General features: G+C 38.1%; 1 protein-coding gene across 5 annotated transcripts in view; it reads right to left on the reverse strand.

Moving 5' to 3' along the window:
• Nucleotides 1-4,660: 4,660 nt before the first annotated feature.
• The window catches only part of KYAT3 (kynurenine aminotransferase 3), a 62,871-nt gene continuing 43,926 nt past the window's right edge, over nucleotides 4,661-23,605 (reverse strand). For 4 of the 5 annotated variants that reach the window (XM_021690044.1, XM_021690043.1, XM_021690040.1 and 1 more), the window contains 6 exons: nucleotides 20,708-20,784; nucleotides 19,248-19,337; nucleotides 14,872-15,058; nucleotides 11,558-11,634; nucleotides 11,153-11,239; nucleotides 4,661-5,042 (listed from right to left, as the gene is read on the reverse strand). In XM_021690044.1, the coding sequence (XP_021545719.1) occupies nucleotides 4,980-5,042; nucleotides 11,153-11,239; nucleotides 11,558-11,634; nucleotides 14,872-15,058; nucleotides 19,248-19,337; nucleotides 20,708-20,784 (581 nt within the window). In that variant the 3' untranslated portion in view covers nucleotides 4,661-4,979. Of the gene's footprint in view, nucleotides 5,043-7,266; nucleotides 7,328-11,152; nucleotides 11,240-11,557; nucleotides 11,635-14,871; nucleotides 15,059-19,247; nucleotides 19,338-20,707; nucleotides 20,785-23,605 lie in introns of those variants that run through there. The other variant, XM_021690042.1, reaches the window with a different exon arrangement.

Here is a 23,605-nt window from a genome sequence, read left to right on the forward strand (position 1 = left end):
CCAAATGTTGGGGCAGGCATTTGAGGCTTCAATGATCATAGTACCAGATTCTAGTATTATAGAACACTCTGTCTACTGAGAACTCCAGCTTATTCTTTGAAGATCCCGTGAAGAAACCCTATGAAAACAGTGTTGATGAAATTCATTCATGTGTTCAGCTGTAGGTTGTAAATTTTCATTGCTGCGTGCTATTCCATTTTATTAATATACCCCCCCAAATATTGACTGTTGATGAACACTTTGGTTGTTCTCAGTTTGGCATAATTACAAACAATGCTGCAATAAACATTAATTTAACGATAAACATGTTAAAAATTAAGTATAAAGTGGCACCCTGGTTCTCTGGATTAAGCCATTATCCTAACACTATCCTTACACTGTGTTACTTCTTTGACCTCACACTTGCTACTTTGTGCCTTGGTTATTACATCCAGCCATACCAGACTCTTGGTACACATTAAACATGCTGAGTACACCCTCCTTCACAGAATCTTTGCACTGGATATTCCTTCTGGCTAAAATGTTCCTCCTCAAGATCTCCACAAGGCTCCCTCCCTCCTCTGCTCTAAGTCTGCCTCCATGCCCCCTCCATGAGACCTACCTGACCAAGTGTTTAACATTCCAAATTTCTTCCCTAACACTTTCATTCTCCTCTATCCTGCTCTACTTCTTTTCTTCATACAATTTCCATGTATAAGTTTAACATTCAGTAAGATCACAGGATACAAAGTCAATGCACAGAAATCTGTTGCATTTCTATACACTACTAATGAAGCAATAGAAAGAGAAATTAAGAAAGCAACCCCATTTGCAACTGCACCAAAAAGGATAAAAAATCTAGGAATAAAATTAAACAAGGAGGAGAAAGACCTGTACTCTGAAAACTATAAAACACTGATGAAAGAAACTGAAGATGATACAAACAAATGGAAAGATAGTCCATGCTCATGGATTGGAAGAACAAATATCATTAAATTGTCCATACTGCCCAAACAATCTAAAGATTTAATGCAATCTGTATCGAAATACCAACAACATTTTTCACAGTACTAGAACAAATAATTCTAAAATTTGTATGGAACCACAAAAGACTCCAAATAGCCAAAACAATCTTGAAAAAGGAAAACAAAATTGGAGGTATCATAATTTCATATTTCAAGTTATACTATAAATCTATAGTAATCAAAACATTATGGTACTGGCACAAAAACAGACACACAGATCTATGGAACAGGATAGAAAGCCCAGAAACAAATCCATGATTATATGGTCAATTAATCTTCAACAAGAGAGGCAAGAATATGCAATGGGAAAAAGAAAGTCTCTTCAACAAATGGTGCTGGGAAAACTGGACACCTATATGCAAAAGAATGAAACTGGACCACTTTCCACACCATACATAAAAATAAACTCAAATTGGATTAAAGACCTCAATGTGAGACCTGAAACCATATAAACCCTAGAAGAGAGCACAGGCAGTAATTTCTCTGATATGGGCCATAGCAACATTTTTTGAGGCAGGTCTCCTGAGACAAAGGAAGCAAAAGCAAAAATAAACTACTGGGATTACACCAAAATAAAAAGCTTCTGCACAACAAAGGAAACAATCAACTAAACTAAAAGACAACCTGCTGAATGGGAGAAGATATTTGCAAATAACATATCTGATAACGGGTTAGCATCCAAACAATAACAAATTGATACAACTCAACACCCCAAAAATGAGATAATTCAATTAAAAAATGGGCAAAATACATGAACAGACATTTCTCCAAAGAAGACATCCAGATGGCCAACAAACACATGAAAAGATGCTCGATATCACTCATCTCAGGGAAATGCAAATCAAAACCACAATGAGATACCACCTCACACCTGTCAGAATGGCTAAAATAAAAAACACAACAAGTGTCAGTGAGGATGTGGAGAAAAAGGAACGCTTGTGCACTGTTGGTGGGAATGCAGACTGGTGCAGCCACTCTGGAAAATAGTATGGAGGTTTCTCAAAAAAATTAAAAATAGAACTACCCTATCACCCAGTAACCACACTACTGGGCATTTACCCAAAGAATACAAAAACACTAATCTGAAAGGATATATGTTTATTGGATATGTTTACTGCAGCATTATTTACAATAGCCAAACTATGGAAGCAGCCCAAGTGCCCACTGATAGGTGATTGAATAAAGAAGATGGAATATGACTCAGCCATAAAAAAATAATGAAATCTTGTCATTTGCAATGACATGGATGAGCCAGAGTATACTGCTAAGCAAAATAAGTCAGAGAAAGACAAATACCATATGATTTCACTCATATGCAGAATTTAAGAAACAAAACAAATGAGAAAGGGAAAAGAGAGGGAGAGAGACAAACCAAGAAACAGACTCACAATAGTGTCTGGCACAGCGTATGAGTTCAATGAATATTCATTAAAGGAAGGAACAAAGGAAAGAAGAGGGGAGGGAGGGAAGGAGGAAAGAAGGAAGAAATTTTGCCCTGGAGAGGAAGAAATAATAGAGTAGTAGATAGCATTAAGGAAAGGATTTTCTAATATGAGGAAATTTGGACATGTCTCACTGCTGAGGAAGGGAGCCAGTAGAGGCTGAAGATACAAGAGAATGGACTAAACCAAGCGAGAATGTGAGAAGAAATGGTGGTAGGATTAGCACCGGACAAGTCTAGGACTGCAAAGAGCAGATTTAAAGCCTGGTAAAAACTGTATCAAGTCCCCAGCAGGAGTGGACAGGCTAAAAATTATACATGGGATTTCTACTGCTATGTGGTAGTTGGCTCTTAGGTCCTGGGTTTCCTTCTGCATGACTGGACCTGGTTCTGCCTTCCTACCAGTCCTTCCCACTCTGCCCCACAACCCTGGATGAAATGAATTAAGGATGAATGCTGGTGCAGATAGGTCATAGGCCTTTTGGTAGGATCTCAGTTGGCAGTGCTGGTCTGGTTGCATCTGCTTTTACATTTTGTTTTTCATAGAAGTGGGAGATGAGGTCATTAGCTGTGATTTAATTATGCTGGTCATGGTGGGCTTTGAGGTGTAGAGAGAAAGGAGGTTGGATATTTTTTTTTAATCTTATTTTTTTTTCAATTTATTTTATTATGTTATGTTAGTCACCATACATTACATCATTAGTTTGTTTTTTTTTTTAAGATTTTATTTTATTTATTTGAGACAGAGAGAATGAGAGAGAGAGAGCACATGAGAGGGGGGAGGGTCAGAGGGAGAAGCAGGCTCCCTGAGGAGCAGGGAGCCCGATGCGGGACTCGATCCAAGGACTCCAGGATCATGACCTGAGCCGAAGGCAGTCGCTTAACCAACTGAGCCACCCAGGCGCCCCACATCATTAGTTTTTAATGTGGTGATCCACGATCCATTGTTTGCGTATAACACCCAGTGCTCCATGCAATACGTGCCCTCCTTAATACCCATCACTGGGCTAACCCATCCCGCCACTCCCCTCCCCTCTAGAACCCTCAGTTTGTTTCTCAGAGTCCATAGTCTCTCATGGTTCATCTCCCCAGGAGGTTGGATATTTTTATGGTGAACAGGAGAGTATTAAGAATCGCTGCTGTGGTAAAAGGTAGAGAAATCTCTGAGGATATCATGGAAGGATTAAACCTAGTTAAGGTTAATGACATGCATTCATGGTTGTTGGTATCTGCACAATTGTGTATTTTGTCGCAGCCGTGCTCAGTGGCCCAGTATAAGCATGGCACTTTAATCCCAGGGTGGAGTTTTGGGGTTTTTTTGACCAGTTAGGTGAGACAGAACAATGGGCAAATTATTCAGGGTAGCAAAAGTATCTTGGCTAAGTGATAGATGATGCAATCGAAGCTGGGTAGGTAAAATATAAGGGGACCAATGGAAATAAAATAGAAGGTTCCATGTGATTATCAAAATTCAGTTGGTATAAAAATCACCTTGGAAGAGCCAGATCCTGAAATTATTTTCAGCAGGTCTAGGGTGAAGACCAGAATCTATTCTCATAGATTGATTCTGATTCTGCTCTAAGAGGGCCATAGACCATTTTTTTGAGAAATAGTGTATTTGAAATTATAGTGAGTTTAAAGAAGTGATATTTTGAGAGCAGATGAGACACACCGAGAGAATACTATAAGGATAGGTGGGTACAGTGTGAGATGACTAATTTATTATCTCATAGGTGGCACAGCCTTAAATGATGAAAGGTTCAGGGTGTACCCAAGGGGGTGGGTGGCTTTAGTGGAGAGTGGAGTGGAGGTGAACATTGCCAAAGGTGAGGTCAAAGTACTGAAAGCCTAGGTAATCCATGTGGACCTTGAAGCCACTCTGGGTGATGGCAGTATTTGGGACAGAGAAGCAAAACTGTGAGCAAAGTTCAAAGCCATTGGTAAACGAAGGGGAGGGAATTACATGTGGGTAGACAAAGCAAGGACTTGGAGTTGAAGGGGTGTAACTGACTAAGAGTTTTACACAATGGTGGAGAAATAGAACTGGCTAACCCTAGCTGAGTGTTTATTAAGGCTTTATCAATCCATTTTATCCTTATAAACTTTATCTAAAGTAGATGCTATTTTTTTAAAGTAGGTTCCATGCCCAACGTGGGGCTCGAATTCATGACTCCAAGATCAAGAGTTGCATGCTCTACTCACTGAGCCAGCCAGGTGTCGTAAAGTAGGTGCTATATTTTATTTCCGATGAGGGAACTGAAGCACTGAGAGGTTAAGCATAAACCAGGATCTCACAATTCTTATCCACAATGATACACTGCCTGATGTAAAATGGTAGTGGTAGGTGTTTTCATATATTTCAACTGAAAAACAACAAAACAAAAAAACCCCGGTGGGATTAACATTTTGGAAAACAATGGAAATATTTCTTCAAATTTCATTGGTACCAAAATACTTGTTTTCAAAATCCAGCAGATGGCAGCACTAAATAATAATTCTATATTAGGTCATCTAATAGAAACAGTCCGCTTGTATCAAGACTTCTGTCTAGTCCATGCCTTAATGATTTCTTCAGCAGCATCCAGTGTACTATCTTTCTGTAAATAAATGAAATAATCTCATTACATATTAAATAAATTCAAGATGAAGTAAATATTTAAATATAAAAAATATACCAAAGTCAATGGATCAGGAAAATCACCTAGTGATTTGGGAACCAAGTGCTCTTCAACCACTGATAACTTGAGCGGGCCTAGTTGGGCTCTAGCTCATCCTTGGTGTTCATCTGGGGGTCATGCCTTCTCAGGAGATGAGTCATTGGAAGCCTGGCCTGTATAAAGCCACAACTCTGGGAGGAGCATGGGCAGAAACTGGAAAATGTCATCTGTAGCATCTTCCCTCACTTTGGTGGTCTAGTACACAGGTCCCAAGCTCTTTAAGGAGCCCAGCAGCAAATCAAACAAGCCAATTATTTATAATGTTCTATCCCATTACTGCCTGGCTGGAAAAGTGAATGAACCTCATAAGAATTCAGTATTAGAAGAGTAGAGAAGTGTGACACTGATCATTACATTATACTGTTTTGTGATACTGGCTACCAATTTATTGCTACTATCCTGACACTAAAGAAATGTACAACTGGCATGTGGCCAAAAAGCATCACCAAGAAAATGATCGACAAACTGTTAAATGCAGTTCAGACTGAGAACAGTTTAACCTGATCCCAGCCAAAACCACATCCACCAGTGGGGACACTCTCACTATTTATAACCACTGGAGCAGCCTAAGCAGCCTGCAGTGCCAAAGAAGACCCAGACTCATAAGTGACACTGATGCCAGCAGCAAATCTGAAGGATGTGCTCCTGGGATCAATAGTTATTATTTTTGCTTTCTTGCCTCTCACCCCACCCCCTTTTGTGTGTGACCTGACACCCCTCAGGATGTCCACCTATATAAGCTTGGGAGATTAAAGGACTGAGACTTAATCTCCACTTGGGGTATTTGAATATCTTTAGGAAGGGAATTCATAAAGGGGAAATCCTTTCCACTTGAGAAATTGCATGGTATTTATTATGTTTACTGCCAACATTTATACCCAATGCTAAGATTTCTGAAAAAATTCTTTTTCCTTGCTGCTCAGAAAAGTTTACTGAAAATACCGGTTTACTAAAAGCATTACAATATGCAGTCTCTAAAATGACATTTACATACGAAGATGATTCTTTCTGACACACAATCATGGTGAATGGTACTACTACCTGGCATTTGCCTAACTGAAAATAAGCAAGTTGAGCAAGTTACAGCCATCATTCATTAAGTTTTGGATAGTACTCTAATGATTTGTTCACTTTAAAATAAAGACAGATTTTGGTAAAGTAGGAAAAAAATAAAACATAATAGCACTAAATGAAGATTTAAGTGAATATCTGATCTCAAGTGAAGAGAATTTTTCAAAGTAAGGATGAAAAGGCAGACCTACAAAAGGAATACAATCAAATTAATATATAGTTATGGAAACAAATCAGAAGGTATAGAAGGGCTCACACAGAAAAGAATCATCTGCTCTTCCTCTCCCTACTCCTTCCTACTATGCCCACCATCCTCCAAGACAACCTTTTATGGCAATTTCTCATTTTAGTTCTAGTGGTTACCTCCAAGATCTAAATAATGCATTTGGTTCTATTTTTTTATTTATCAACTTCAGACAAAATTCACAATTCTCTGCTCTGAATGAGGAAAAATTGTTCATTCACACTACTATGCCCATTCCCTTTAATGTTTCAGTTATAATTACTAATAAAATTCATTTGCTTTTCAAATAGGTAATACCAGCACATAGTATAAAATTAAATTGACAGATAAACAGTAAAAACCAAGCTCTTGTTTTTCTCTTCTGCTTTTTCTACTTCTTTTCTCTTCCCTCTCTACAGAATGATTTAATCAAAAAGCCATCAGGTGGGGCTGAGTGAAGCAGGTGTCCACATATGGAGGCAGGGGGAGCCTGGGCGGCCTGGTGCACGATGTTGCAGCCCGAGTGGAGTGAGGATGGTTTCTGATGTGGGTGGCATGAGGTGCTGGTGATGGCGGTGGCAGCGTTGACTGGAACAGGATGTCAGAGTCCAAGCAGGGTAAGCCAGCATCTGTATGTCAGGGTGGCTCCGTGCTGGGTGTTAGAACCTAGACGGGATGGGGCAGGCATCTGCTAAGGGAGACTGGCATGGGGTGTCCGAGCATATGAGGGGTGGAGGATTCCATGCCGTGGGTGACAGTGGCAGCCTGGTGTGCAGTGTTGGAGAGCTGGAGGAGGGCATCTCTGCAAGGGGTGACAGCAGTGGAAGCCTGGTACAAAGTGTCAAAGCCTCAGGGGTGGTGGCTGGAGGGGCTGTGGCACATACAGAGGGACTGATTACAGAAGTGATTCCATGATGAGAGCGAGGGTTTTTTTTTTTTTTCTCACTGTCAAAGAGGGGAGTTATGAATATGGAAAATCCTTGAGCACAAGTCATTCAAAATGTGCAAGTAAATCCACAGGAAAAAGATCCCAGAAGTAGAATTTCTGCATTAAGAGGTATGCGCATTTACATTTGGATGGAAATGGTCAAACTAACCACTGTTAAGAGATTTTACAAATTAAACCCCCATTCTCTGTAAGAGTGTCTTATGGAAATTTTTAGTTGTTCGCTTGTTTCCAAATTAATAGATAAAATGAAATTCTGTTGCAGTTTTAATTTTCATTTCTTGTAATATGACTAAAGTGGGACATCCTTTCATATGTTTGAGAGCTACTGAGAATGTTACCCATAACCATTGTAAAGTGCTGCTTTTTGGCCTATTTTTGCCTTAAATTTCACCTGCTTCCTGCTTTCTTTCAATTTCCATTTTCTTGGCATATTTTGCCATCCTTTTATTTTTAGCCTTTCCAAGAGGTTGAGTCAGCTATGGTAACTTTCCCTAGAGACTTCTCGGTATTGCTCCCCTATCTTCCAAGATTGAGTATTTATGGAAAGGGGGTGTGTCACACATCCACTTCCCCTGCCCCCACGAAGGCTTTGGCCTTTTTGTGTAGATGCCAAAGGACTGTTTCTTTATCTTCTTAAGTCCAATATATCTCCGTGTTAATCATTCTGTGGCAATCTTTCCTGAGGCAAGGCATTCCCTTTCAATTGCTAGATTTATCTGTTTTGTTTTGTTTTGCTTTTAATGGAAAGCATTCTTTAAATAAAGCTATAAAATTCTTTTCAGGTTCTATTTGTTCCCCCCACCACAGGATTCTACATATTTCACTTGTCTTCCACATCTATAATTTTTCTAATATTTTAAAAATCTTTGTTCCTCTCCACTCTTCTTTGCTCACTTTTCTCAATCCTTAAACTGCTTACCGAAGTAAGTATTCAGTGTTCTCTGTGCTGTTTCCAGTGTCACTACCAATGACCAATAGCTTGATTTTTTTCCCCTTCAATTTTGTACCTGAGCTCTGACAAGCTGCCATTTCATCTTCTTATATTATGACATTATCTTCCCTGAACTTTTTAAATCTCTGCTTTAATCTCAAGGTTTTGGATTTGAACTATCAAATTTTATTTGCTCTATAGCAACATTTTTCTGGTTGAATATTCTCTTCCTGAACACTTGGCTTTCCCTGTACCTTTCTCCTTTTTCCCTAATAGTATATTTTTATAGATTCGTAGTTGATTCCTTTTCATTAGTCATTTTTGATTGAATTACCTTTGTAATCCCCTACTGCTGGCACACCTACTGTTCCTATTGTTCTGGGTAATGAATATGCTACCTACTGACTTTGTCTATGATTTGAAGATGTGTCTGCAGACTGGTGTAAGTGAAGAGCCAGGGTAGCACTAGAAGACAGTAGAAATTCTCCCTGGTTCATAGTAAAGTTTAATATGATTGATGTGGACTTCAGTGGTGGGGAGGGGTTTTGTTGGTTTTTTTCCTCCCACCTAATTTAAGTGGCTACGTCCAATTTAATCTATCTCCTCCACATTGTCCAACAAAGACTGGAGCAAAAATGACAGGAGTCAATGAGAAAATCTATAACCCAACAAGAATCTCTTTTCCACCCTGCCCCGCCTAGGTTCTAGATGATATAGCTGTATGTTTCTAACCTGCCTTGCATGATGCTTAATGAGTCTGGAGAGGCTCCAACTGCCAGTGTACTTACTGTCCTATTGTTCTAGATGAGTAGGTTGCCTGCTGGCACTGTTTATAACTTGAGATGTAGACACAAGAGACTTTCTAGGTGTCTTCCCTTTACCTTCACTGTATTTGGCAACTCTTCATCATTTACTGGGGAATTTGTGAATCTGTTTTCCTTTCTCCTAGTTGTTTCTGATAATGTCCAAGAAGAAAATGGGGAAGCACAGTGTTTATGATTTTAAAATAGGAAGTCTTAAGTTACTTTTTTTCTTCTATTAGTTCTGCTTATAACTTCAGAAGATACACCTCTATATCTAGGATCCACTGTCAGATGAGAATATTAAAGGCCTTAATCTCTCTTCTACATTTTAGTCAATTAAATTTAGGTTGTTAACATTTTTATTCTCTTCTGAATGAGTCTTCCAGAGTTTGTAGATTGTCTCTCAAAGTTGAAAACAATGTTTACATCATTCTGACTAGGTTTATAGATGAATACGTTGGTAAAAAGAGTTTCTGGATCTTATTAAGCCTGTCTTCAGTAGCAATAACATCTTAAAAATAGCAATGATGTATATATTAGATTTTTTTAAAAAGATTTTATTTATTTACTTGAGAGAGAGAGAGAGAGAGAGTGAGGGAGCACAAGCAGGGGGAGTGGAAGAGGGAGAAGGAGAAGAAGGCAGGGAGCAGGGAGCCTGATTCAGGGCTCGATTCCAGGACCCTGAGATCATGACCTGAGCTGAAAGCAGCTGCTTAACCGACTGAGCCACCCAGGTGCCCCTCAGATTGTTTTTTAGTATAGATCTGATGGTAAGCAATTCATATTTGTCAGGAATATACACTTCATTTTCAGTTTTAAAGGCTATTTTCCTGGATAAAGAATTCTGGGCTGATATATTTTTTTATTTCAGCACTTTGAGGATGTCATTTCATTGTATTCTGGTCTTCATTTTTTCTGATAAGAAGTTGCTAAATTAATATACATGTGAAGTATAGTTTTTTTCTGGCTGTTTTCAAGATCTTACCATTACCCTTGGTTTTCAGCAGTTCGAATGTAAAGTGTCTTAGGGTGGTTTTCTTTATATCCTGTTGTCGTTCACTGAACTTTTAGATCTCTAAGTAAGTTGCTTTTCACAAAATATGAGGAAATTTTGGCCATTACTTCTTAAAATACTTTTTCTGCCACATTCTCTCTTTTTTTGGTACTCTAATTACATGTATTATCACTTGATATTGTCTCATAGACCTAAGACTCTTTGTTCATTTCTCAAAAATAATTTTTCCCTCTATTTTTCAGATTGGATAATTCTATGAATCTGCAATTCAAGTGGGTCCTTTATTCCTGATATCCTCAATCCTCTGTGTGTTAAGCCCCATACATTTTTCATATCAGATATTACACTTTTAAGTTCCTGAATTTCCACTTGATTTTTTTATAATTTTAATTTGTTCACTCATTATGACAATATTTTCCTTTAATTTCTTGAACATACTTTAAAGTCCTTGTCTGCTAATTCCTTTATCTGGGTCACCTTGTGATCTGTTTCTACTGACTGCTTTTTTTCTTTCTTAAAGGTCACGTTTTCTTTTTTTCTTTTTTTTAAAGATTTTATTTATTTATTTGAGAGAGAGTAAGAGAGAGAGAGCACACACAGGGGGAGGGGTAGAGGGAGAGGGAGAAGCAGACTCTCCACTGAGCAGTGGGCCCGATACAGGGCTTGATCCCAGGACCCTGGGATCATGACCTGAGCCAAAGGCAGATGCTTAACTGACTGAGCCACTCAGGCACCTCAAGGGTCACATTTTCTTATGTCTTCACATGTCTAGTAATTTTTTATTACATGCTGCACATTGTATTGTCACATGGTAAGGAGTCCAATTATGCTTAATATAGTAAACTCAACACTTCAAAGTTAATTTCATGGCAGCAAGCCAAAATTAAAAAAAAAAACTGCATACGAACACATCATTCCTAGCAAGAGAAAAAAAGGTGCTTTATAAATCAGAAGGAAGGACGTCATAAATGTAGTTTTGAATAGAACAGGGGACTTACTTTTATGAAGCAAAATCGCACAAACTTCTCAAACTGTAATTTGGTCTCTGCATTACAGAATGCTGAAACTGGAATGGCTGACAGTTTCTGAAAAATAAATAGAAAAATAAAATAGGAAAACTACTTCTAATTCAAATTTAATTTTAGGATAGATAAATGTTAAAAACAAACAGATACTTCTAAATATCCACAACAACCTCCGACAAGAAAAAAATGTTTTTAAAATCCTCCACATAGCCATAAATGGAGTATCATATAACAAAACAAAAATGTTTTTAAAATCCTCCACATAGCCATAAACAGAATATCATATAACAAAACTGTAGTTAACATTGTTCAAAACATGTCAGCAAGTATCCTTCGTATACAATACAGCACAGTATCTCAAAGGCCAATAAATACTACCTTATTTTTAGTCATCCATTTCACAAATTTATAGTCATAAGGTTCATTGCTGTCCTTCATATCAGAGAGGTCTGCATCTAAAACAACAATGAAAATTAGATGGCCTATTTTATCTGAAGGCAAGATGTATTTCATTTAAATCTGTCAAGGTTCAAAATATTCTCAGAAACTACTGAAGTCTCATACTATATGGTGGGTTGGGAAGTGAAAAATTCACAGATAGGTTTTTTTTTTTTTTTTTAAGAATAGTTATTTCCAAGAATTATGTAATTAATTACATTTTCTATTTGCCCTTGCAGCCACAGAGTTCAGTCCCAAGTTAATGCTAATCACTATACTCTATGAACCTATATGAAAAATTTGTTTCCTTCCCCTCCTATGTGACATTGATTCTTTATTATATACATTTCTATTTATATATATTATTACATAGAAAACTTTTTTTTTAAAGGATTTTATTTATTTATTTGAGAGAGAGAGAATGAGAGACAGAAAGCACGAGAGGGAAGAGGGTCAGAGGGAGAAGCAGACTCCCCGCTGAGCAGGGAGCCCGATGCGGGACTCGATCCCGGAAAACTCCAGGATCATGACCTGAGCGGAAGGCAGTCGCTTAACCAACTGAGCCACCCAGGCGCCCCAAAAACTTTTTAATATAAGTTAGTTTAAATGCTTTTTAGAAACAGATCAAGTATATAAATCAATTATTTTAAAAATAATTCATGTTGGGCAATCCTCTCGGGTCCCCTCCCTCCTTGGGTGCTTTGTACTGTCACTTAGCTATCCCTCAATAAACCTTGCTCTGCTGCCCACCAAAAAAAACCCATAATAATAATTTAAAAATGAATAAATAATGAATTTAAAAAAATAAAAAAAATAAAAATAATTCATGTTGAGGGATGCCTGGGTGGCTCAGTTGGTTAAGCATCTGCCTTCGGCTCAGGTCATGATCCCGGGGTCCTTGGGATCGAGTCCTGCATCAGGATCCCTGCTCAGCAGGGAGCCTGCTTCTCCCACTGCCTGCTACTCCCCCTGCTTGTGCTCTCTCTCTCTGACAAATAAATAAATAAAATATTTTTAAAAATAAATAAAAATATATAAAATAGGGGCGCCTGGGTGGCTCCGCCGTTAAGCGTCTGCCTTCAGCTCAGGTCATGATCCCGGGGTCCTGGGATCGAGCCCGCATCGGGCTCCCTGCTCCGCGGGAAGCCTGCTTCTCCCTCTCCCACTCCCCCTGCTTGTGTTCCCTCTCTCGCTGTGTCTCTCTCTCTGTGTCAAAATAAATAAATAAAATCTTAAAAATATATGTATAAAATAAACAATAAATTAAAAAATTCACATTGAAAATATTATAGATTTCCAATTCAAAAGCAAAACTAAAGGTGATGAAAACAGCTATTTCTTTGTATCATCTCATGAAATGAGCTATACATTTAGACGTAACATAGGAAAAGTGATTTCTAAACCTCAGAGTATAGGACATCTTAAGGGATTTTATATAAGAATGGAGCTTAGGAGAGCCAAACATATGCAGCCCTCAGGCACTAGGACAGCAAGAATCTCGGCATCATGGCTTCTGCTTCTCTCACAACAAATGAAGAAATAACAGTCACCGTTTGGTTATAAAATCAAAAGTTTCCAGCCTTATAAAATTTGGTATATATAAAAGGCTTTGCAAGTTCAGTGGAATATAACTTTATTGTAATAGAACCTTAAAACAAACTATTCGGCCAACTTCTTTTTTTTTTTTAAAGATTTTATTTATTTATTTATTTGACAGAGAGGGACACAGAGAGAGGGAACACAAGCAGGGGGAGTGGGGGAGGGAGAAGCAGGCTCCCCACTGAGCAGGGAGCCCGATGCAGGGCTCGATCCCAGGACCCTGGGATCATGACCTAAGCCAAAAGCAGACGCTTAACAACTGAGCCACCCAGGCGCCCCTAGATGGCTTATTTTTGAAGCCTCAAATACATTTTCTCTTTAAGTCATTATGGACTTATTTCAATAGCCAATTAAAAATTCTCTTACCAAACCATCATGGATGGGATCAAAGGAGAGAGCGATTATTCCTTTTCCAGGAAAGTGAGATGTATGATCCACATCAATTTTATTTATTTATTTTATTTTTTTAAGAAGATTTTATTTATTTATTTGAGAGAGAGAGACACAGCGAGAGAGGGAACACAAGCAGGGGGAGTGGGAGAGGGAGAAGCAGGCTTCCCGCGGAGCAGGGAGCCCGATGCGGGCTCGATCCCAGGACCCTGGGACCATGACCTGAGCCGAAGGCAGATGCTTAACGACAGAGCCACCCAGGCACCCCTATTTTATATATTTTTATTTATTATTTTTAAAAATATTTTATTTATTTATTTGACAGAGAGAGACACAGCAAGAGAGGAAACAAGCAGGGGGAGTGGGAGAGGGAGAAGCAGGCTTCCTGTGGAGCAGAGAGCCTGATGCGGGGCTGGATCCCAGGACCCTGGGATCATGACCTGAGCCGAAGGCAGACACTTAACGACTGAGCCACCCAGGCGCCCCTCGGCCAACTTCTGTCAGAATAAATTATGCTTTTAAATGTACTATTATTAACATTATAGTTTTTTTTTTTTAAGAAAATCGGTTATATATAAAATGTTATCACGCTTCTAATTTTAGACTAGTATGGCATGTCAGAAGTACATAAAACAGCTTCAGGTAATATAAAGACCATCGCTTTTGGGAGACCAAACTATTTGGAATCTAGCTATGTGATTTTAGGCAAGTTATTTAAAATTTTCTAAGTCTTCACATCTTTAAACGTGGAGCTAACAACGCTTTCTTCAAAAGGGTATTTGAAAGTGCTAGGCATGTAGCAGACTCCCAATAAATATTATTTTCCTTCTTTACTTCATTTCACTATATTCTAAAATAGCAAACATTCCCTGATAGCACCAACGTTCTAGAAATCTTATTTTTCTTAAGTAAAAAGGAAACTAAAATTTTACTCAGAGGAACACTGGGTTCATATATTATTTCATGTACTTGTGTTTTAAATTCCACACTAGAACAAGATGATAGGAAATTCTGTGTTTAATGGGATACCTAAAAGAACTGACTCTATAACCATGTTAACAGTCACATTTAAGATTCAGGGATCTAAAACTCAAGATGATTATTGAAAAAACAAAACAAAACAAAAAAGCACTGACATTCCGAAAAGCCATTTTTCCATAGACAAAATGCTGACATAGTTTTGACATCAATCTTTACTCCCTAATTCTAATACAATTTCACACATAAGTTTCCATATATTTGAAATAATAAAAACCCTTACAAACCTAGCAAAGACACATCAGCAATTATGAAGTATCCCCCATCAGGAACTATGGGTTTTAGGCCAAGACTTTCAAGTAAATGTACCATCCGATCTCTTTTTACTTCTAACTCCTTTGGCAAAGAATTAAAGTAACACTCTGGGTCATCCATGCGCTTGATGTCAATCCAAAAAGCTTGAGCCAAGGCTTCCTGCATGTTAAGATTGAAACATGTGGAAAGGAAATACGGTAATGTTATTTATTGCTGAATTTATTGGTATAATAAAAATTGCCTGAGTCACATTATTGGCAAAAAAAAAAGTTATTCAGGGAATTACAGTTGAATTCCTGTGAACTTATATTAGACTGTATCAATTAATGGAGGAATCAGTTACATGTAAATGATTAAATCTTATGTGAAGAACTGAGAATGAGCCATGAAGATCCAAATTAAAGAAGAGGTATTGTATAAAGATGGCTTACTTGGGAATGAAAAGACATTTTCCATTGAGGGGAGCAGTAGAATGACTTGCTAGATCTAAGTCTGAAAAATGACCAGAGAAATGATGAACTAGCCAGCCTTTTTCCATTACCTTGGAGGATGTAGTGGAAATGAAAGCTGACCCACTGTGTCACTCCCCATAGATATGCAATCATTCTAATCTGAATTCTAATCCCTGTTCTAATCATTTGTATCCCAGAAGTGTCTAAGTGCCACAGAGATTAGAAAAGAGTGTCCGGGGTATGTGGAGTCACTTCTGTACCATTCCTCAAGAAAGCCAGAAGTGACAGGAGAGAAACTGGGAGAAGGGGAAAAAACCAGTGTTGTTAAAGGTCATATAGATGTCTCAGGAGGCAACAGGTCAGGAAAAGATAAACAAGTCTGAATCAGGACACATATAAAGAGCAAGGATCTGTACAAGCAGGAGGGCAGAAGATTGGTAGGTCAGTGTGAACTGAAACAACTTAAAAATACCGGTTTCTCAGAGCAAAGAAGGAAAGGTAAGCAAATAATCAAGAACCTGGAATAGTTGAGATAGCAGGGCAAAGTGGCCAAATTTTAAGGAAATTAATCAGAACCAAGAGGTATTAAGAATTAAAGGATAAACATTCATTCAGTAAACATATACTGAATACTAATGTTAAATATTGGCATTGTGATAAAACACTGGGGGTATAATGGTAAATAAGATAAACATGGTCCTTGCCTTTATGGAGATTCCAGTTGGTGTGTACTGGAGGGGGTACATGGGAGGGATGAGGAAACAAATACACGAAAAAGGCAAGATATAGTTTGTTCTGTTGGAAGAACTGAGTCTGGTGTGGCTCAAGAGTAGCAAGAGAGCATGGCAAGAGATGACATGGAGAGACAGAGAAGGGTAAGATCACTGAGAAGACTGCATGCCAAAAGAAACCAGCAGGAAAAAAGAATTAATCATAATTTCCCAATACTAACAAAATCTTGGATAAATAAGGATCAAGCTGCATCAGCCTAGGAATCTGGGGTTCCCCTGGAAGCATGGGCCAGTTTCCAAACATGGTTGTCTGAGTGCATGGAAAAATCCAGGCACTTGGTTGAAATGGAGGACCAGAGGGGTCAGGAAAAGATGTTCCAGATTCTTAGCTGCATCTTTCTTGTTCTCAGCAACTTATTCACTCCCCATAGTAGGAGATATGCCCTAGAAAAGTCAAAGCTCAAGAGACATAATCATCTCTCCTAACTGTAGTCTTATACCGGACTTCTCTCTTTTTTTCATGCCCCACACGTGACCCAATGGCAAATGCTGTCAGCTCTGCCTTCAAAATATATTCAGAACCCAATCATGTTCCACCATTTTACCATCCCTATATTGGTTCATTCAACTGCTGTCTCTCTCCTGGATCACTTCAACAGTCTTTTGACTCAATAAAGCAGCCAGGTCCCTTTGATAATATAAGTTAGATCATGTCACCCTTGTGCTCAAACTCTCCAGTGGCTTCCTATCTCACTCAGCTTTTACAGTGATGAACATGGCCTTATTTGATCTGGCTCCCGGCTACCCCTTGATTTATTTCTTCCTACTCTTGTCCTTTGATCATCCCATCCCACTCTCATGCTTTTCACGGATACAAACATGACAGCCAGACTGCCTACCCTAGGGCCTTTGCACTTGTTTTTCTCAAAGTCTGGAAGGTTCTTCTCTAGGTAACCCATGTGACTACTTAAGCTTCAATTCATAGCTCAAATGTCATTTTCTCAGGGAGGCTTTCAAAGATTACTCCACTTAACATTGTATGTTCTCCCTCTTAGCACTTTATATCTTTCGTCTTCCCTGCTTTATTTTTCTCTATTGTATCTATGAACACCTGACATATTATTAAAATATTTACTTCTTTATTATCTGTGCCCCCACTAGGCCATAAGCTCAAAAAGAGGTTTTCAGAAAGAAATTCCTGCTGTATCTCCAATACTCAGTAAATATTTGTTGAATAAGTGAATGGATTTATTTTGAGTGGATAAAATGAATTTAATATTATATAAAACCAAAAGTCAAAACTAGTCTTTATTATGACACTGCTTTAGAGAGTCATTGGAGAAAGAATTTTAAAATAAAATTTTTTTCTCATTCAGTAGATCTTTTTGACAGGAAGCAAAAAAGTAAATTTACTGTAGCCAATATATTTCACTCTTTTGGCTTTTTAACTGCCTTCCAGATAAAGAAAATTTTTCAGTGTTCTGATTCACAGAATGATGATACATAGATCCCTGTTTTATAAATATATATTTAAAAAAAACCCAGAAACAATATAAAAAGATATACATTAAAAAGCCTTGCACTCACCCCATCCCTATCTATTCATTTCACCTATTCCTCATACCCCTACAATTGGCACCTTTTTTTTAAGATTTTATTTATTTATTTGACAGACAGATAGCGAGAGCAGGGGCACAAGCAGGGGGAGTGGGAGAGGGAGAAGCAGGCTTCCTGCGGAGCAGGGAGCCCCAATGCAGGGCGCGGGGCTCGATCCCAGGACCCTGGGATCACAACCTGAGCCGAAGGCAGATGCTTAACGACTGAGCCACCCAGGCGCCCCTGCAATTGGCCACTTTTACTAGTTCCTTATGGATCCTTCCAGAGATCCTTTAAGAAAATACAAGCGAATGGTTTCCCCCTGTCTTATACAGGATATAGCATAAATATACACTGCCCTGCATCTTGCTTTTTTTTACTTTACAGTATATTCTGGAAACTTTTCCATATTGATCATTATAGAACTTCCTCATTCTTTTCCTTTCTTTTCATTTTTAAATAGCCATGGTGACAGTCAGAATGGCCCCCAAAGGTGTCCAGGTCTTAAAACCCAGAACTTGTAGGGGCACCTGGGTGGCTCAGTCCTTCAGCTCAGGTCATGATCGCAGGGTCCTGGGATGAAGCCCTGCATCAGGCTCCCCACCCTTTGAACCTACTGCCTGATTGTGCTCTTGTTCTATCTCTCTCTCTCAGATGAATAAATAAAAAATCTTAAAAAAAACAAACAAACCCAGAACCTGTAAACATGTTACCTTGCATGGTAAAATGAACTTTGCAAATGTGGTTTAAATTAAGGATCTTGAGATGAAGAGATTACCTTGGATTTTCTGTGGGCCTAACACAATCATAAAGATCCTTATAAGGGAAAGCAGGTAACAGGAGAGTCAGAGTCATGTTAGAGTGATGTGACCATAAGCCAAGGAATGTGAGCAGTCCCTAGAAGATGGAAAAGACAAGGAATGAAGTCTCCCTTACAGCCTTCAGAAGGAATACCAGAATGCAGACACCCTGTTTTTAGCCATAAGACCCATTTCAGATTGTTGACCTCCAGAACTGTAAGATAAAAAAATTTGTGTTGTTTTAAGCCACCAAGTTTGTGGCCATTTGTTACAGAGAAATAGGAAACTAATACAAAACTCATATAATATTTAAATGTTTGGATAAACCATAGTTTGTTTAATTAATTCTAAAGATGGATAATGACTATCCCCTATCTTCTGCAATAAATGGCCATACACATACAGAGCTTCTTATGTGTACAGATAATAACTATACAGTAAATCCCCAGAAGACAGATTGCTGCTTTGTAATGCACGCACATCTATAATTTTGCTTGGTGTTGTCACTGTCCTTCACAGAGTCAGCAGTACTTTGCAATCCCTCCAGCAACGTATGAGTATTCAGAGTTAAAACTTGATGTATTTAAATAAACAGAAAAAAGCTGTTCTTGACAGTAATGAGTATCTGTCTGCTCCTGAATTCTCAAACACTACTAGAGGCCCAGCTCAAAAAGGGCATCACAGGTAGAACTAAGCCAATCCGAATACACAGCCTAAAAATAACACCTTTACCAAAAAACTTCAACCCCAATTTACTATTAATACCTACCTGTAAAGGAGTTGCACAAGTATAAATGGTGTTTTGTTGAACTGTCTGTAAATGTTTTATCAAATGATGAGGACCAATGGACCAGCCAAGCTGGAAAAGGAAAAGATAAAAAGCAGATTTCAAAAAACAAATCTAATTGTATGTACCAAATCCGATAGAGTAGCTCAGCTTAATGTAATTATTAAATATATGCAACTCTAAAATGTTCATACTATGAAAGTAGTGCAGTATTAGTATTTACTCATCATTTCAACACTGTTCTTTTGTGAGAAAGTTTCCCATTGGAGTCACTAAACTCTGCCTTCAGAAGGTAAACAGTACCCTAAGTCGCTATTATCCTTTTCTTTTCTAATTTGCTACTTCCGATATTCTGAAGGTCTAAAAACTGGTAACAAAGGTTATCTGAATTAGGTAAAAGTAACTCTGAATGAGGGCCTAAGGGACTCTTCCATAAGCTGGTTCTGCAGGCCCCATTTTTGATACTCCCTGCTTCTTGGCCATGTTCAGGAGAGGCCAGTTGGAAGATGACCAAATTTCAACTGGGTAAATCGCTGTTGTATTACATAGTGCAGTGCTTAAGTACGTGGATTCTGAAGCTAGACTGCCTGCACTGGTGGCTTGACTTTATTAGCAGTATAACCTCAGGCAACTTACTTCTCTGCACTAGTTTTATTGCCTGTAGAATGGGGATGATAAATTATACTCATCTCATAATGCCATTATGAGAATGAGGATGTGTAAAGCACTTAGAACCTGGCACATAGTAAGTGCCAAATATTAGTTATTATATTATTTTCTTCCTCCTTTTATATTAATACACAATAATCTGAACATTTTTTGCAAAAAAAAAAAGAGTGCCATTAGTTCATGACTTATAAAATGAAAAATTACCTATTTTTTCTGCCATTTACAATGACAGGGATGGAGCCAGACGGTATTATGCTAAGCGAAATAAGTTAGTCAGAGAAAGACAAATACCATACGATTTCACTCATCTGTGGAACTTAAGAAACAAAACAAATGAGCAAAGGAAAAAAAAGAGAGAGAGGGAGGCAAACCAAGAAACAGACTCTTAAGTATATATAGAGAACAAACGGATGGTTACCAGAGGGGAGGCGGGTGGAGGAATGAGGGAAATAGGTGAGGATTAAGGTGGGCACTTGTGAGGAGCACTGGATTTGTGCTGAATAACTGCACTGTACACCTGAAACCAATAATACACTTTATGTTAACTAACTGGAATTTAAATAAAGACTTTAAAATAATAAAGAAACAATCAGGTCTCAAAAAGGATAAAGGCCAACATGAAAGCTGAATGAGCAAAAATAAAGAAAAGATCAGTTAGTATAAAAACCTGTGTAAACTGAATATATATGCATTTAAAACACACATATATAGAAACTTTACGAGAAATAAAATACATGCTCATTTTTAAGCAATTTCATTCTTCTGCACCTTACCTTCCAGCCAGTTACACTGAAAGTCTTTCCAGCACTTCCTATTGTTATTGTTCTCTCCCACATACCTGGAAAAGTAGCTAAATAGGAAAGAGAAAAGAAAAAGGTTAAGTAATTGCTTTCCAACCAATCTGTATTCAGTATAATCTAAAAACATAAAGGTAGTGATCAGTGTATTTCAGTAGGTTTTTAAATACAATGTAACTCTAACCCAAACACAATTGAAAATGTTACAGTGCTTGGAAACACTGTCATATGTGATAGATTAAGTAATTTTAAGGAGCAAAATTACTTCCAGGGGCAGGAGTGTCACTAGGCAGGGTTCTAGGCAGGGGTTGTACAAGCATGGTACCCAGCGCTCAGTGTCAGTGGTAGCTGAACATTCAATATTCTCTTCCTGTGGCACCCTTTGGTTGTGGTCTGGCTAGTGTTTACTCATATCTTCTCTGCCCATTTTGCGAGTCTATTTCTCCAGGCTTCCTAAGGCAATGGTTCTTAAAATGTGGTCCCCACACCAACATAGCAGTCTCAGTGGGGAACTAGTCAGGAAGGCAAATTATTGGACTGCATCCCAGAGCTACTGAATCACAAAACTCTGGGGGTAGGGTCCTGCAATCTGGGTGTGCATGCATGTGCATGTGTGTGTGTTTTGCTAAAAATTTTGATATAAAAATCCCACACCATAAAATTCACTTCTTTAAACTGTCCAATTCGATGGTTTTAGTATATCTGTAAAGCTGTGTAACCAGTTTTAGAACATTTTTTCACCCCAAGAGAAGCCCATACTTTTTGGGTATTGCCCCTTAATATAATCTCCATGGCCAAGAGCCATGGCCAGGAGCATTAGAACTTGTGCCTGAATGGAGCTCATCCAGCATACCTAGTCCCTCCATAATGCACACCATGGCCTTCCTGCATTTAGAAATATTAGCCAGCACTTCAGCACTATGCAATCACCATGAAAAGGACACTTGTTTATAGTATGAGCTGAAGTAAGAAGGCAGAGTGTTGCCTTATTGACCTCAACTGAGAACACATGTATCAGGTGACTCCAATTTTTTGCCCCTTTCTGCATGTTTATGAATGTGAAGTGCCAAGAGTATTGACTTTGGGGTTAAATCTATTTCAGTGAGTAGGTGATTCACAAATATAGATTCCACAAATAATGAGAAACGACTGCATAAATGTTCTCAAGTTGATTGATATCTTTAATAAAATCATTCATTCTTATACTTATTTACTTATCAAACATTTATTAGCAATGACCAGGTGCCAGGGAGTATGCTAGGTCTAGAGGAAAGAGAAAGAAGCAGTTTCTGTCTTCAAGGAGTTTAATGGCTAGTGGGGGTAGGAGAAAAGTAAAACAACAACCATAATACAGTGTGGTAAGTGCTGTAATCTCAACAGGCATGGAGTATCATGCAAGGACAGAAGAAGGTTGAGGGTAGCTTTCTGCAGCCAGTAATGCTTGAGCTGAGACTCAGAAGACCACATAGGTCTTTGCCAGTCAGAGAAGGCGAAGAAAGGTATTTGGGGTGAAGGGAATGGAGCTAACAAAGTCATGGGGGTATAGAATGTAAAAGCTTGTGAATTTTGCTGGACATTGGTAAATGATTCCCTTGTGAATCTCCTGAGAATGCTACCTACACTGTTCTTTGGATTCCTCAAGTAATTTAGTCGTGAAGTTCTTCACATACAATCCCATGAGTTTTTCACTTGTTTTGTAAAGGTACAGTAGATACTCTTCTATTGTTCTAAGAGTGTTGGTATACACAGAGAGAAAAAACAGCCATTTCTGTGGGGTCTAAGCTACTGTTTTCTTAATCTTCTCGTACTCAAGTAAAGTAGCTAACAAAATTTCCAAAATGAATTCATACATAATCTTAGTCCATTGTGAAACACCTGGCAATATTTGTAAAGGCAGGAAGACTACATAAACCGGAAAAGCTACAAGTGTATTCTCTGTGGAGTATAACAAAAAGATAAATGAAGAAAATATTTAGAGGGTCCATTAGAAGAAAGAATATTCTAACATTTAATATATCATATCCTTTCAAGTTTTGAGACATCTGTAGTCTTCCAAAGTAATCCAAAAGAATACCATGACACATGTCCCACTTTCCTATTTGACCAGAGAAAATCTAAACATTTGTATAATGCAGAGTATCACCTCCTTTAAAGTAATAATATAGGGGTGCCTGGGTGGCCCAGTCAGTTAAGCATCTGACTCTTGATTTTGGCTCAGGTCATGATCCCAGGGTGGTGAAATAGAGCCCTTCATGGGGTTCCACACTGGATGTGGAGCCTGCTTAAGATTCTCTCTCCCTCTCCCTCTGCCCCCCCCCACCCCATGTGCACACACATTCTCTCTCAATAAATAAATAAATAAATAAAGTTAATATATATCCCAAACCAGGAAGGTCTATTAGTAAGAACAATACTTAGAAATAAATTCTTTGAAAATAAGAATCATCCAGAGAAACTAATACAACCTTAACATGTTTTCATGATAAGTTATATACAAAGGGAATCAAAACTACTCACATGTCAAATGTAGGTTTTTTTCAGAAAATATCAATGTAATAGTTATAGGTATAATATGTTTTAAAAAGAGCTAAGTAATTTTGATGACTATTTTAGCCATTTAAAAGTAGATGTCTTTTTTTTTTTCCAACAGTAAACTGATCAGCTGAATAACTTACAAGGAATTTTATACTAATTATCTAAATACTGAAAGATTCGTATATCAATATCAATGTATTAATTTATCTTTTTTCTAGAAAGAGAGGTTTCTTTTGTTGACTGAAATGTCATTTTACAGAAATCTGGAGACATCATTTGAATCAAGAATCTGATCTAAGAACAAATTCTATTACTTCAATAAAAAGGGCCCTAAGGAAT

This window comes from Neomonachus schauinslandi, chromosome 4 (assembly GCF_002201575.2).
Source record: "Neomonachus schauinslandi chromosome 4, ASM220157v2, whole genome shotgun sequence".
Classification (NCBI taxonomy): domain Eukaryota; kingdom Metazoa; phylum Chordata; class Mammalia; order Carnivora; family Phocidae; genus Neomonachus; species Neomonachus schauinslandi.